Source organism: Kryptolebias marmoratus, linkage group LG2, assembly GCF_001649575.2.
Source record: "Kryptolebias marmoratus isolate JLee-2015 linkage group LG2, ASM164957v2, whole genome shotgun sequence".
Taxonomy (NCBI): Eukaryota; Metazoa; Chordata; class Actinopteri; order Cyprinodontiformes; family Rivulidae; genus Kryptolebias; species Kryptolebias marmoratus.
Window position 1 is genome coordinate 23,651,796 of NC_051431.1, and position 17,026 is coordinate 23,668,821.

The 17,026-nt window shown below is 38.6% G+C and overlaps 1 protein-coding gene across 1 annotated transcript in view; it reads right to left on the reverse strand.

Annotated features, from left to right (window-relative positions):
* Positions 1–2,302: 2,302 nt before the first annotated feature.
* Positions 2,303–17,026, reverse strand: part of mpzl3 (myelin protein zero-like 3) — a 17,014-nt gene continuing 2,290 nt past the window's right edge. The window contains exons 2-6 of the mRNA XM_017430609.3: positions 13,605–13,771; positions 8,063–8,276; positions 5,814–5,961; positions 3,028–3,097; positions 2,303–2,824 (exon numbers count right to left, since the gene is read on the reverse strand). Coding sequence (XP_017286098.1) covers positions 2,744–2,824; positions 3,028–3,097; positions 5,814–5,961; positions 8,063–8,276; positions 13,605–13,771 — 680 coding nt within the window. The 3' untranslated portion in view covers positions 2,303–2,743. The remainder of the gene's footprint in view (positions 2,825–3,027; positions 3,098–5,813; positions 5,962–8,062; positions 8,277–13,604; positions 13,772–17,026) is intronic.

Sequence of the window (17,026 nt, forward strand, 5' to 3'; positions counted from 1 at the left end):
ACTGTTCTGTGTTCCAACGCTCCACTATGGTCACGAAGTGTGAATCCTGACCAACAGAACAACATCCCAGCTAAAGGTGGCTGAAATGAGCTTTCTTTGTGAGGTGGCAGGGGTCAGCCTTGGAGATAAACTGAGGAGCTCCATTATTTGTGCAGAGCTCAGAGTAGAGCTGCTGCTGCTCCAAATTGAAAGGAGTCGGCTATGGTGCTAACTAGGATGCCTCCTGGGGCCCTCCCTTTGGAGGTTCTCCTGGCACTTCCCACGTGGAGGAGACCCAGAACTTGTTGGAGGGATTGTATATCCTCTCTGTCCTAGGAACACCTTGGTTACCCCTAGGAGGAGCTGGCGAATGTTGCTGGGGAGAGGGATGTCTGGGGTTTCCCTACAACCCGACAACAGATAGGTGATAGAAAATGTGTGGATAGATGGATGAATACCAAACATTGTTGTTGGGTCTGGCCTTTTCTGAATCTTGTTGTTTAGGAAGATGTTGAATTCAACGTTTAAGAATTGCTCTGACACTTCAATGGATTTTCAGCCACAAATGATATCTAACAGCTGAAGATAAAGAATAAGGTAAATATTACAAATCTGAAACTTGGAGAGATCATCTTTCCAATCGGAGCCGCCAGCAGACTTCAGACTGATAAAATAAACTTTTTGTAAAGTATTTTTCTTAAATGGTGGTTTAGAAGAAAAAAAAAACAAATGTTACATAGATCTACACCAGAAAAGTAGATCTATCTAAGTGATTTCATTTGACATTAATAACACTGTTGGACATCTAACAGACTAAAACATTTGACCTTCTCCAAAACCTACTCTATTCAGATAATCAAAAAGAATCTGAGTCTTTTCTTTTTTCAATCATTTTTTTCCCCCAGCCTCACATGAGTAAAGCTGTTGCCATGGTAGTTCAGATGAAGCTGGAATGATAATTGTTTCTCCATGGGAGTGTGTGAATCGTTAAAACCTAGAGGGCACGAGTGAGCTGACTGAGAAGCAGGAGGACTGAGACGGAACGAGAACCCGAGTTTTGCTGCGGGTTCCATTTGTGCTCGTTTCGTAGGTCTTTTTGAGCCTCAGTACCTACGGCTGTAAAGCTACAGGAGCTGGGCCTCATACTCACAAACGTTAATGAACAGAAACAGAGGCTCATCCATAAACGGTGCAGAACAAACACAGAAGTGTTTTCTGCTTTACAAACAAACTGCTTACAAATGAAGAAACGGTACAATTTACATTTACTTACATTGACTAGAAGCCTCTTTTTCGAAGGGCTCTTCATCCCCTCATAAGAAATGTCTTCTCATTAATAATTTATTTAGGCAAAAACACTGCTGAATTTTTTATCAACAAAGCTTGTTGTGCATCCATCCTCAGTCTGGCTGGAATCGCTTACAATAATTAAAGGTCTAGCATTCATTTAAAGAATGCATATCACCCACCTTTTCGTGACAGAGTTTTAAACCAGAATGGCCTTACGATGAGAAATGAAGTTATAATAGTTTGGGTCAGTCCCTGTAAACAATGTTATAAACAGTCTCATGCAATAGGGAAACCTTGTAAGACATCGGTATGTGTTAAGAATGACTCTCAGCTACTCAATATCTGTTAATTTGACAAAGTTTGTTTTGTGTAATTAGCTGCATGGCTATCTTGAACCTCGTTGACTCCAAAATGTTAATTAGTTGTCGATGTATGTCCAATGAATATTTTCTAAAAGTTTAATTAAAATTTGTCCAGTGGTTCATGAAATAATTTGCAGACAGTATTAACTCTTCAAGTCAACACTAACAGCTTAAGCAAAAAAAAAGTCATGCAGTATGACTCAGATACTAACACACCAAATTTTATCTCAACTATGTAAAATTCACTAAGTTTGAGATTATTTTCTGTCGGGTAATGTGGATTGGCTGAGGCAACCATATTGATTCGGGGTGACTCCAAATGTAAAGTACATTCAGTGATTGCCATCTCAGAGATTCATTAAAATCAGTGGTTCTTGAGATTTTTTTTTTTTGCTAATAGACAGAGACAAAATCCATTATCTCCTTTTCACATTTGGCAGCAAGCAATAACTATATCCATGAATTCAACAGCCAAATTGTCCAAATGGTCAGTTGGTGTTAAAATAAGCACAGAAATACACAGAACACAATCAAATTTTCAAAATCAAATCGTTTATTCTTCATCCTAATCTCAAGGGTACAACAGAAATGTTCCTCTGAAGACAATATTCATACAGCTGCAATAAATTAGACAAAAAAAAAAACATTCATGTCTTTTTTCAAAAACAAAGCGACACACAGTGTGAGTCATAAAGATATAAAAATATGTACACCACGTTAGCGTCCTTGTGTTTGTCCATACAGGGCCAGTTTGCTCCTGACCGAACAGCTCTGGTGCCGGTTTGCAGACGAAACAAAAGGAAGATATCCACACCATAACTTAAAGAATATATATTTCTCTTTATCCACAGCTCAATGATACAAAAGCAGGCAGTTTCTACTGAGAAGACTGTCAAGAAAAAAAATTTTAAAAAAAAAACGTATGCAATTTTTGCATATTCTGCAGTTTTAAAGAGCTCGCTGAAAGCACTTGAAAAGTGGTCTCTAAAAAAAAAAAAAAAGAATAGTCAACTTAATCCACAGTGTGACCGAGTTGTGGACTCTGACCAAGAACACAGAAATCCAGCATTGATTTTCATTCAGTGCCTCCAATTAGAAGATATTTGTGCTTCCTAAACTCCAGACTCCATATAGTGTTCATCTCTGGGAGGCCTCTTCTTCAGGCTGTAGTAATCCAGCTCGTCTTCAGAGTCCTGAAGAGACCAGGAGAGGAAACAGTCAGTGATACAAAAACTGTACAGTGGGTAAAACTTCTCAGTGTTTTACAAGTCTTCAAGTCTTATAGTTAGACAGACAGAAGTGTAAAATGAATTCAGTGAAATGTATCTGGCAGAGATGTCTCATTAAGTTATGCACTGGATGTCATCGTGTTAAAATGTGCCGTTGTGTAATGTACCGTCAGATGTAGGTCACAGCATGTGAATCTCTTTACTTGGGCTCCCTGTGGGTGGGTGACATACTCCTCTCTGATGGATGGAGAACAGACAACAAAGGCTGTTAATTATGACAACAATCAAACCAACAATTATCACAGCAAAGCCCATTTGTGCTGTTCTGACATTTTACTTTAAATGTTTCAAACAGGTGTGGCAGAAAAATGTTCTTTCAATGTCAACAATTGGCTGTCTGATTTTTTTTTTACTCTGAACTTAAAATAAAACTTCTTCTTAGCCAGAAATGTTTCATAAATGTGAAGAGAACAATTTCACATTTTGTCTGTTTGATTAAAAGCTAAAGCCAGCAGACGGTTATTGTGAAAACAAGAAAAGCACTCAGTTTAACTAAAAGTTGCAGACCTGACTGTCAAATCAAACTGTAGTTGTATTGCACATTTCCTGCATACCCAATGTGCTTTCCAACAAGAACAAAGCTACAATTTGAAATATACATAAAACCAATAATGCACATACAAAAACAAACAAACAAAAAAAACCACTTTGGATTTCAGTTCAGGAAAAGTATATTAAAAGAGCTTATACACGAAGACAAAGTCAAAGTCAAAGTTCTACTGACACATGTTGTAGCTGAAAAATTACATTTAAAAATGAAACAAACGGTAAACTTTTAAAAGCTCCAAATCTTAGAAAGACGACTCTAAAAGTGAGTCAGTGTCTACAGAGCCTGTGCAGTGACATCATCATTACCCTTTATTTTGCCACGAAGGACACAACTGTCCCTGTACAGTGATCAGCTTCATGCATTTAGCATGGTGTCAGTGCACATAATGGGTCATGTTGATATTACTTTTAGGAAAAGACTAAAGAGAGATCACTGAACCACGCCGGAGCTTGAGTTCTGACGTCTGAACCGGAGCAGGGGGTTGAAACTCTGCACTTCAGGACGGAGGCATTCAGGGACACGAGGAGGCATGTTCAGTGTGTAGCCGGGCCCAGACTAGAGTCGGATTCAGGCAGCAGGACGAAAACTGCCGTGGGACATGGGACCAAGAGACACATCACCAAGGCAACAGGAGCGGAGCAGATGGGAGGGAGGGCTGCCGGGAACGTTGCCAGAAACCTTGTTACTACCTAAACAACTTCTAGTTGGTTAAGTTTATGGTATTACACCACTGCACCAGTCGATCCGAGGACCTCAGTAAACCATTCAGTTTGTAGCAACAATTCACTGTTGTGGATTTTTGTTTTGTTTTTGAGACGACGGTTTGTCGACAAGATCAGCATTTTGATGATTTTAGTGAAATTTCTCACTTTGAACACAACATCAACACAAACTAACAAAGGACGCTCGCTGAACAACATGAGGGGTAAACAGGGATCAGGTGATTCTCTGATGTAATCTAAACAACCTCTCTAAAGTTTTGCTCACCCGCTGGCCTCAGGATGCTAGGTTCCATTGTTTTAGCTGCCCGACTTAAGTTTAAGCATGCATGGAGTGTGCTTTTCCGACCTTTTTTGTCTTGAAGACTGACAAAAGACCCTTGTGTCAGTCTCCATTTTGCTGCAGCCCAGAATCCCAGTGAAGCACAGCTGAAAATTTAAATTCTATTAAGAATTAAAGTTATGAATTATTAAAGGCCGGTTTTATGACTAATGGATGGCTGTGACCCAGTGGACGAACAGAGACTGGGGTTCCACACACAGCACACTTCAACTAGTGGCTTTATTCTAACTTAAACAACATTCTGATTATTGGGTTTGCAGAAATTATAATTTAATTTTATTTATTTTCCTGTGTACCTGTTAGAGCTTATGTAAAAATTCTACTGTGACACTTGAATACCTAACATCAATGTCCTTCAAAACATGGAATAATAGCATAACTTAGTTTTTCGTTGGTGTCAGAGTTTCCAGAACCTCTGTAAAATAAATAAATAAAAAACCAAGCTGCTCAGTAGTCACCCAAACCAAGTGACTGGGTTTTCAAAAAGGTGCCTATTTTCTGTCGTAAAACATAAACCTTAAAACTCAACAAGTAAGATTGACATACAGTACCACCACTGCTTTATTTAAATGTTTACTCTTATTATGATCTCATTTGAGTTGGCTTAAAAAGGTTATTTACAAAGCAGTTGTCATATTCATAGTAGGGGGAGACCTATCCATTCTGGATCAAAAATCCCAAGAAGAAAAGTGGTCAAAAGATAAACTAAAACCATAAAAACTAGCAGTCTATCAACCAGTGAGCGATGCTATGGTGGCTAAACTTTAACTATTTTACGCAAAATTTATTTTAGCTTATATTAATGACAAACTTTTTTTTTTTACTTTAAATGTAAAGAAGTGGGTCACATCTCAGTGAAAAAAACAAACAAACACTAAAACCAATATAAAAAAGAACAAAAACTGCCAAAACAAGGATGAACCCTTCCTGAACAATAAGAAAACTAACCACCTAAATAAGTTTGCAATAATGTTCATTTATAGGTACACGCTCATATAACATCTATATTCTTGTAAAACACCTGTCAAAAAAGAAACCAGCATCTTATCTGGTACTGATGCACCAAAAGTTGCATTAAAAACCCACCAACTGCAGGTCCAGGGTTGATTTAAAGCATGTTTCTAAGTCAAGAAGCCAAATATTGACGTCAAGCTTAAATTCTTGTTTAACCTTCATCAAATTAGCAATCCAGATGCAGAATGTATAACTGTCAAAGCCAGCCTTGGCTACGATTATCCCCAGGAGAGCCGCACCAGAGACTGGGAGGATAAATCTACTCACCCCTCTGTGACCTCTATGGGGGATCTGTAGACCTTTGACTCTTTCTTGGGACAGAGCATCCGTCCAATCAGGACGAGGGTGATGACGCCAGAGGGGAGGACGACGAAGGCGAGGAGGACAGCAACATCGGAGAAACGTATGCTGGGTGCTGAGGAGGCGGAGTACGTGAGGTCAGAGGTTAAACATCAACATGGTGGTATTCAGCACATTATAAACTCCTGGTTTTTGTTTTTATTATACGTACAGAAGTAAACTACACACAGATTATTTACAGAATATACAGCAGCTCTACAAATGCTGATGTTTACAAAAATCATCAACTGAAGCGGGACAAAACAAATAAAATACATATACTTCTGTAGAACACAAGTTCACCATTTTTAGAAATATGTAGAATTTTTTCATTCTCTGTTGAATCAGGTGAGATGAGACAAATCATTCATCATATGAGCCTTCAAAAGGATGGTTCAAATTTCTATGTGGGGCTTTGTGGAAAGGTTATAAACAATTAATATCTTGCCTGTTGTAGATGGCTCTGTAAATGACCTCAGTTTGCAGAAAGAGTTTAATTTGGACCTGACGGATGAGGTAAAAGCTAAGCTGAGCAGGACCAAGACTAAAGTTGATTGTTGTCATCTTAAAACAACTCCAATCCTGAACATTTTATAGTGGTTCATGTTAGTGGTTCAATTAAACACAAACAGAGTTAAATTTCTGTGAGTGTGGATCCACTTATCTCTGGGAGCTGATCACTCTGCAGATATAATTTAGTTTTTGGTTTTATGATTCTTGGTGCAGTCCTTACCCAGAATTCCAACGGGCTGTCAAACTGTTCTCTACTCAGTCGGAAATAAATGTGGAGAAAGCTGCTGTGCAGAAGCGCAAAATCACCAAACTCCAAGGATATTATGAACATAAACTGCTGTTTGCTTTTTTTCCTCCTCTCCTCATTCATGCAGCATTCAAGTGGCTCAGTGGTCAGGGCCACAATCTTGTAATCCTAAAGCAGCAGATTTGAGCCCAGGTTGCGTCAAGAAGAGCATCAGGTGTGAAACAATTGCCAAATCTTTTGTGAGAGTTCGCTCGCTCCGGTGACCCCTGAAGCAGGGAGCAGCCGAAACAACAGCATTCAAGCTGCAGCTGGAAAATGTAGCTACTGTTTAAACAATCTTGCAGTCTCTTGACAACCAAAGCTGAATTTGTGCACAGTTCATAGCGACTTACATGTGCGTCCTCCCCTGCTCTATTTCCACAGCCTGCACAGTGCATACCACTTCCTGTGGGCTGGGGGCTTTTTACAGTTTATACAGAATTCTGTGGTTATTTGTAATCACACATAACCACAGAAATCTATCAAAATATTTCTGAATAACTGCAATGAAAAACCTGATGCAGTGTAAAGGTTTATAAAATAGTGCACGCATCCATGTGGACAAGCTGTTAGCTTGTCAGTCTGGTCAGATTTAAACCTTTTTTCTCTGAAGTGAGATTGTTTAAAGAGCTATCTACAGCAGACAAGATATCCATTTTTCATAACCTTTCCGCAGAACCCTATTTCAACAGATTCAAACTATCTCTTAAAATAATCTGTTCAAGTTTAAAACATTTTATACAGCCGTTTCCAAAAGAAGCAGTATTCCTGGACAAGCACGTCTCAAACCCACTCCACAGTCCTCTTTTCTGTACAAGAAAAAAGATAAGCCACCACACCTCCATTAAAGAAGGGCTAACATGCCAAACTCCTCGTTGACTGGGACCTACAACTTTCTGGTTGACTTGCAACTGTTCCCAGGTTGTAATGTATCTCTAAGTAAGCTTCAACAGAGCTGTTACTTCAGATGCTTTAACACAGATGAGAAAGTAATGTAGATTTTCACTAATCTAAGTATTGGTTACTAATTAACTTGTATCTGACGAGTTAGCCTCCTGCAGTAATTACATCAAAGTGTCAACTCTCAGCTGATGAGTTAGAAAGCCTGATAGATTAGAGCCAAAATGCTGACAGCATGATGGGACTAAACAAAGAGTGAATGGATCTGGTTTAATTTAACACTAATAAAAATATCAAAACAGCTTCCACTGACCTCTGTGCTTGTTTTAAAATGAATCATATATAATTTATCAATGTGAAATCTATTTATCACTGCTGTTAAGCCACAAATGTGCCAAAAAAAGATAAAGCCGAAGGCGTACGGATCAAGACAGGCCTCACTTCTTGACTCTGAATGAGCGACTACGAAGCATCTTACATTTTGGGGTGACGGTGAGCACAGTGTGAGAGTTCGGAGACCCGTGGACATCAGGAGGGTTTCTGACTGAGCATGTGAAGGTTCCATTGTCATTCAGCGTGGCGTTGATCAGAGAGATGGAAGCATCCCCGCGTGCTGGGGCTCCCTGCCATTTGATACGACCAGCGAACTGACCGTCATCTGGAGGAAAAGTATGGGAGGAGAAGTGGAAAAACTGGGAAGAAAGAAAGAAAAAAAAAAAAAACAGACAAAAACATTGTTTTATATAAGTTGTGTTTTCTTGATTGGCGAGCAGCCTGTGCAAGACATGTAATGAAGAAGTGCAAAGAGGAGAGGATAAAAAAACAACAACATATATTGTAGATTTTTACCAAGTGTGAGAAAAATGACACCTGAAACTGCACAAATAATGAGTTTGCTGACTCAGAGTACATAACAAGACCAGTCACTTCAGAGTATAACTTGTGTGGAGCAGCAGATGGTGGTGGCATTTTTGTTTTTTTCCCTTTTGGCAAGACTGTTGATAACCGTGAAAGAAGCTCTGTGCTCAGTCCAGAAAAATGTGAATAAAACTTTTCAACAAACTAAAGCCAAAAGATGTCAGTTTATGGAGGAAAACTCTGCAGATGTTTAAAAAATAAATAAAAAACTGCATTCACTCCCACGTGACACTGACCCAGACCTCTTCAAAACATGACATCCAGAGTGTCGTGTGCATGTGGGTGGAGGAGAATGAAAAGTGCGGCATATATACAATGAACACTGCATGATATTAGAAAATCAACCAAGTAGGTGTAAAGGATTTCTTTTTTAGTATGCATTATGGCAGATGACTAACAGACTTGGACAAAAAAAAATATATATATATATATATATATATATATATATATATATATATATATATATATATATATATATATATATATATATATATATATATTACAGAACTGTTAGATGAAGAGGAATTTTTGCAATTAGTCAGCACTGCGTGTGTTCAGTTAGCTTTATAAACCTTTATCTGCCCAGAGAGGATGTTACAGCAGCATGATGTGCTGCTTGTTGGGCAGCAGGGACACTTTCCATGGCTCACTAGCCATTAAATCAGAGTTAATGGCCCCTTCCCACTGGATGACAACCCATGTTCGGCGTAAAAAAAATAAATAAATTAGCCAAAACGAGGTGGTCCTTCCAGGGTGAATATTAGGATCGCAGTAGGCTCTGTATTACATGTGACAGGTTCATAGTGGTTTTGAGCAAGCACAAAACTTCCATAGGTTGTGGTAGTTTATTATTGTGGAGGCAGTACATCAGGATCTCGGGTGGAGCATGGTGGCAGTGTGTCCGTGACGTGGGAGTGGCTAATGCTGGCCTCATGCCCAGGCTACAACCATGATTGGGATAAAGACATGGAAACCACTTAGTGCAGACTTCATACCTGTGCAGGTAACATCATGCTAGCATGGCATGATAGCACTTCTATTATGTGTAGCTGTACCCTGATGTGGACATGTAAGGGTACGGCACAGAAGAGGGTCTTAGAGATCTATAAAGTAGCAGGAAAAACTTATTTGGCGAATATTAAGAGCATAGGCAGCACGACGGATCAGTGGTTAGCTCTGTTGCCTCACAGCAAGAAGGTCCTGGGTTCAAGCCCCAGGTTGGACCCTGTTCTCCTCGTGTTTGTGTGGGATTTCTCCAGGTACTCCGGTTTCCTCCCACAGTCTAAAAACATGCACCTTAGGCTGTCTTGAAAAAGAGATTTGTGATCTGTGGTATTTGCCTGCTTTAATAAGGGATACTAAATACCTGTGTGGCCCTTTGTTTTTTACTTTGCAGGGATCCAGCAATGTTCAAATAGGTTGTGAAAAAAAAGAAAGAGAGAGAGAGACTGAAACATTACATTTTTTTTTACAAATGTTTTTGTGAATGTTCATTATTAATATTTAAACATCTAAAGTTGAAATTTTCTATATATCTGTTTTAAGCAGCTAATGGAAATCATATTTACAGCAAATTATAAAATATATATTTGGCACAACTGAGTTTAACTTGTTGTTCCAACCCTCCCCTACTGTCCCAATTCTGTATGTGGCCCCTTTATAAAAAAAAAAAAGTCACCTACCCATGGCCTAAAGTGCACACTATAAAAACCAGCAGATGTTGACAACCACCTTTATAACGCCGCCTAACAGTGCCATTAGGGAACACACAATTTTTGTTTAGAAATAGCTACAGAAGACAAAGAAACATTCATGATGACAAAACTTAAAAAGGAATCTAACATAAGCGAATGAGAAAAGGCTTACTGTGCTCTTAATTACCTTAACATTTATTGATTTTCCTCACAGGATTCACCAATCATTGTTCGGCTACTAGAACCATCTTAATTAGCAATTTATTTAATAATTCTGGTCATTCAAGATAAATCACAATCCTGGTTACATAACTGTCTTCATGCAGCTAAAGAACAGCTTTACAAAACTAACAAAGACGGCATTTTTCTCTAGTTAACTCTCACCATCTGAAAGAGTTGCCTCACTGAGTTTCCATTCTTTTAATGGCTTTATCTCTTCCCCCCCACCCTACGCCCATGTTTTTAGCTGTACATATCCTACATTGGTTGTGAAATAATTTGATTAGAAAGCCTAAAAGCTAAAGAATCTATTTTTACTCACCCTCCTGTATTCATTTCCAGTAAGTTACAGTTACAAGGCGTGCCTCACTGATGCATCACAGCACAGAAGCATCAACCCAGATGGGACTTATACAGACACGCTTTTATTGGAAAACCAAGATTTTCACACAAGCCTCGTCAACACTTTGTGAACTCTCGTCAAAAACTTTAATGAAAAATACATAATACATACATAACACTAATTACATTTATGCCAAATTCATACTCGAGTGTTAAACCAAACCCCCCCCATTAACAGAAACCATCAACGCAGGGATCAATTCAGCAGCTTTACCATAAACAGCAGAAGTTTCTGGACGGCTGCGTTTACTGACAAGCACGGGGAACAAATGGGAAGCAAAGAGGAAGCTTTTAGACTCATCTCATTATCAAGACAGCACATTTCTAAAACATTTCAGTTCACCATTAGAAAAACGCATACATAAACCGTAGTGGACTCCTGGGTACGGAAGCAGATAATTACTGTATTTGTTCTTTAACGTCAACAGTGTCTTTCAGAAAGCTGGGAAATCTGAACCAGAAATAAAAGTCTATAAATGCTGTACGTTTTTCCCTTGACAGTGAAAATCACAGCATGGTAAAATCTGTGCCTGTTACTGAGCAGAATTCCTTGTTAGAGATGATACTAATGCGTGTTATTGGCTCTGAGTTTTCCTAGAACACCATTAATTGAATCAATATGTAACAGAAATGTATCTGCCGTATGTTTGCTTTCAGAAGCCTGTAAAACAATAGACAATCTCAACATAGATAACTGTCCACGGCTTCGCAATAAAAGCGGCATAAAAGCGAAAGCAAACACAGACCGGCCTGAACAATCACGGAGGCTGATAAATGTTATGGTTTTAAAGCTGCGCGGGCACAATCTGAGGTTTCTCTCTTGAGCCTGATTGCAGGCATGGTACAAATGAAACTGATTATTCCCGTGTAGCGGTGTTGAGTCTTGTTCAGTCCGGAAATAAACATTTAACCCGAAGCACCTTTAAAACTCACGAGAAGCGCTGCAATGCAACTGAGGAAGCCGCTTTCCACTGGGGCCTCAGACAAACAAATCAAGATTTAAAACCAAGTCTGTTACTGTCTTGACAAAAACTTTTAAACACCAGAATTCAATCATCGAATACTCCAATTAGCATGATTTCCTCACATATACTTGATTGAACAGTCAGCCTCTCGTCCCTCATCTATAAAATTTATTCTCATCAGGACAGAGGTAATTATGCAAGCCACCGGAGCACTGCAGCAGAGCGGATTGACACCAAAGCTCCGGCAGCAAATTTATACTTACTGATGAAAGTTGTCACATGCTTATTCATGCTCTTTCCCAGCGTGATAAACGGCTGGGTAAGCATGGGCCAATAAAACAGCCAAAGACACTAATGAAATTGGGCGGAAGGGAACTGAAGGTTCAGAAATAAAAGTTAGAAAACCACTTGGTTCCATGTGTGGGTCACTTCAGGAGCTGCCCCTCTCCGCCACAAACAGAAAATCTATGAGACCAAAGAAAGCTGGACTCTAGGTAGCATGTGACTGCAAACAGTTGTATCTCCTCTTACATTCATTGAGACTAGCCAACTGTGTCCTAATGACAAACCCAACAGCCCTCCACACCAGCAGAGCCACAAAACATTAGCCTCCACTCAAGTCTGAGTGCTCCTATAGGAAATGAGTGCATATAGAGTTGCAGTCACCACACTATGGAATCCCACAGTCCAAATGCAATTACAAACAACCACATGATGGCTGTCTTCAAGTCCAATGGAGCTGCTTAAATTGTGCGGTGCATTCTTAGTGGACTTCAGAGTGAATATCAGCCCAAAGTGTGCGGGGTTTAAAGGACCGAATGCAGTTATGGGTTGGAGTGGATACACCTGAGCACATTTTAAAGACCACAACACCATTTCAAAGGAAGTGGTTTTAAGTGTTTGCTGGGGAAACTTTGGACATGCACACACATACACACAATGGAAGGGAACGTGATTCAGTACAGAACCTGAAATCGTTTTAATTCAGAGTTGTTGCAATCACAGGATGTGTACAAGTAGGTTTAAAAATCAAATGAGCCAGCTGTCCATGCATTAACACAGTTTGAGTTATAAATCTAAATGATACAGACGATTCTCCTCCTTATTAACTGACTGAAAGTCCAACAATTTACCTGTTAAAATGTTTTCTATATTTATCTCCTGTATGTCGTAGAGCTTTGCCTTCGGTTGGGCTTCATGTGGTTCAGAAAACCAAGAATGTGTAAAATTACAAATTTAAAAAAAAGTTAAAACTCCTAAATATTTACTCACAGTTTAAAAAAATATTAATACAAATACTAATTTAAACCCAATTATCTGTTTCCAGATTACACACAATCATTGAACATTTCCATGAAAGGCAGGACATCAAGTAACTGCCTTTAAAAATCAGGGCAGCTGATGGACAAAATACTACAATTTTTAAATTGTTTTTTAACAATATGTAATTTTCATTTAACAAACAAACAACACTAATGCTTAATCTAAATAAATGTACATTGAAACAACCCTTAGAGGAACTTATACACTTAAAAATAGGGGGGGGGGGTCTTTGTCACCACAAATGTTCTACTGTCAAAATCCAGGAATGACAATCCAGGAATCCTGGAGTATGTGATTTATGATAAATTAAAAAAAAAAAAAAAAAACACATTTTGCCCAAGTTGGGATAAAATGAACTTGACAACACCACCATAAAGAAGGAACCTTTGGAACTTTAATAATGAATTCATCCATAGATGTATACAATACATAATCTGAACACCTGGAACTGTCTTTACAGCTTTGTTCTCCCAGTAATTTATGACAACCATGTACTCACTGTATGTGGCAAACCTCCGGTCTGGGGTCTGTAGGACCAGTCGACACTCATCTTACTGGTCGGCGTACTCGTCGAGGTAAACGTGCACGACAACTTGACCGTTTCCCCTTTCGATGCATGGAGCTCCGCTGGAGTGCTCACTTTGATGGAAGAGACTGGAGAAGGAGCTGGGGATAAAATGTAAGGAAGGAAGGAGAAGGACAAAATTAAGGTGGAGTGACCAAAATGTGAAAAAAAAAATAAAAGAGACAGAAAGGAAATTTAAGCTGGGCAGATTTCAGAAGCTACAGAGGAAAGGGAGTAAAGTGGGTTAAAGCACTGCCAGAGGAGAGGGGCATCTTACCCGCTTGTTTTAGACAAAGCAGTAAACAGAAAACCTGATAGCGTCTACAAATGTGTTCTTCGCACAGTGGCGCCATGAAAAGTGTCAGCGCAGCGCTGAGTGACACTATAATACAAGCTCCTCTCCAGCCTCCACCGCTGCAGCTGACAGACGTGTGACACATCTGTCCATCAAGGGCCTTAAATCAGAGCTCCATCCCTTAGACTCTTAACATGCAAAAGTATGGATGCGCCTGGTCACAAAGCACTGGCTTTTGAATATAAACCTACCCAGACCTTAAGGGTTTCTTTAAGATAAATCTTTGAAAAGTCACATTGCATTAAACTACTTATTTCTCACCCTATGGAAAAACTGGACAAATGAAAAAAGACATAAAAACAGCTGAGACTTTTTAATAATTGTTCATTTGGCTAAAAGTGGATTATTATATTCCCACTGGCTGCAACAAAGGCCAAAACAGGACGGCTCCAAAACTGTTCCTAAAAGCTGGACATGATTTTGTTATATTGTCGCCTTTTCTTACTGTGGATTTTGGTTTTATTTGATTATTTTACAGAACTTCAATTTATAACTTTTTTTGTTGTTCTAAAAGTGCCATATACATACCTAAACGACCTGTGTCGAATTATTTACTAAATTTGAAAACAGGTATTATTTAAACACATTTTTAGCCTTTATCAATGACTGATGCTCTTACCAACTGTATTCTCTGCATGAACATAGTATTATAATGTATGACTTATCCACTAAGACCTAAGTTTATCTACGACACTTGGCTACACACACACACACACACACACACACACACACACACAGAGACCAGCTTCTTTTGACATTAATACACGGTTATTTTGGTAAATGAATAAAATAACCTTTAATCATTTTAAAAGCCTCAAACTGACTTTTCTCAAAGGATTAAGAGGAGCAAAATATAAGGTCTGCAATCAGAACGTACAATCAATCTTAGAAGAACACTTCTGGTTTCATCAGACTCCAACAGGCGTGATAGGAACAGTTTATCTCACCCCCGAAAAAAATAACCCAAAAGAAAACCCATGAGATCTCTCAGGATCTGTGCGATTCATCTACAAAGACCTCAGTGTGAGATGAACAAATCTATCTCTGTGTTAAAGTGAAACTCAAGCAGAGGAGCCTTGGAACGGGAAACGCTCTTGAACTTGAAGGCTCGATCGACGCCGATAATCCACGGTAATTAGAGCTATGACGGGAAACTTGGCAGCTCATCAGTGGTCGCACTGACACAAACTTTCAGGGCATTTAGGATTCTCTTAAGTGCCCTGATGGGATTCTGACAACAAACAGTGATGGAGAAAATAGTCACATCCTTTCCCCAAGGTTTGCTCAATTTCTGTTCCTATAGAAGTGCTTTTAGTTTAAAAAAAAATGAAATAACTCGGTGCATCACAAGAATATCATTAATCATGAAGCTCATTTTCTGTTCTATTCCTACAAATTGGCGCTTTTATTATAATAAATATGCTGAATACGTGCCCCATTTAATCAGATGTTTTGTTTAGAAAATAACAAGTCACACCTGATTGGTTCCATGATCAAAATAGGTGCCAATTTCTGTTGACTACTTGAATTAATGATTAATGACTTTAGCTGTACATGTGTATAGCTGGTTAATTTCATTTAAAATTAAAGGCCTACCATTCCTTGTAAGAAGGCACGTGGCCCACTCACACCAGAGTTTTCAACTAAGATCACCTTGTGATGAGAAATGACGGCGTTGGTCAAACCTTGAAAATGACCTGATCCTGCTCAGTCCTATGAGATACTGCAAAAAGACACGCTCAGAGTATATGCTGCGACTGACTCTCATTTACTACCACGCCAAGTTTTAGCTCTATATCTGGGAAACTGACAGAGGTATTAACATTTTTGTGTTGGTTATGTCGATTAGATGTGCCGGCCATTTTAAGTTAGGTTGACCCCAAATGTTAATCAGCTGTAGTAGCAAGGTCACCTGATTTTTATAACCTCCTCAAACACATATTTTGATACCATTAGATAGATCTTTTAAAGACAAATTCAAAACAATTTGAATTTATAAAATCAGTCTACTGGTTACCGATGTATTGTCAAAAACTGATCATCATAATGGGTCCAAATGAATCCAGTTCTTAAACAGGCAGCAGTAGAAAGTCCTGCGTTTAACTTCCTGGATCTTCTGTTCTCACACCAGGCTGAAGCTGAGGCATCGCTCTGATTGGCTGGAAATTTTCAGATTACTCCTTCGAGGATAACACACGAGCAGAGCAGTCAAAAGTGCATGTTGTTTAATACCATTTCTGTAAATTTGACTGAATTGTAGTCACTTTATTTCTTCTTTTTTTTCTCCCTTTATGTGTAACTTCAAATATAATACTATTCTGAAAATATATAATATTCTGAAAGACTTAACTTCAAATAGCTGATGGCAAAATCCCACAGGTCTTTTGCAGCCTGTTAGCAATCAGAACGTCTGTTGGGGATCAGCCTCAACTACCACCACACTAAAATTTAGCTCAATCTTCATAAAACTGACTAAGTTATAAGCATTTCTGTATTTTTTTTTTAACGGTCAGTTGGCTGTAGCAATCATCTCGAATTGAGCTGACTCCAAAATGTAATCAGCTTCAGATGTACATCCAAGGATTACTTTCTACAGGTTTCATTAAAATGTGACCTGTGGCTCATGAGAGAGTTTACTAACAGACACACAAACACACACACACAAGAATTTGATCCGTTTGGTAAGATATGTGTGTGTGTAGGGGAGGTTGATTCTTGAGCAAAAAGTAATAATAATAATAATAATATTAAAGTAAATGGCATATAGAACAGTCAGAGCAATACAGTTAAATAAAAAGTACATTTTCTTCTATGTGGTAAAGCAGAAGTGTCATAAAGAAGTATCCTTCATACAGGTGCTGGTCATAAAATTAGAATATCATGAAAAAGTAGATTGATTTCAGTAATTCCATTTAAAAAGTGAAACTTGTATATTATATTCATACATTACATACAAACTCATATATTTCAAATGTTTATTTCGTTTAATTTTGATGATTAC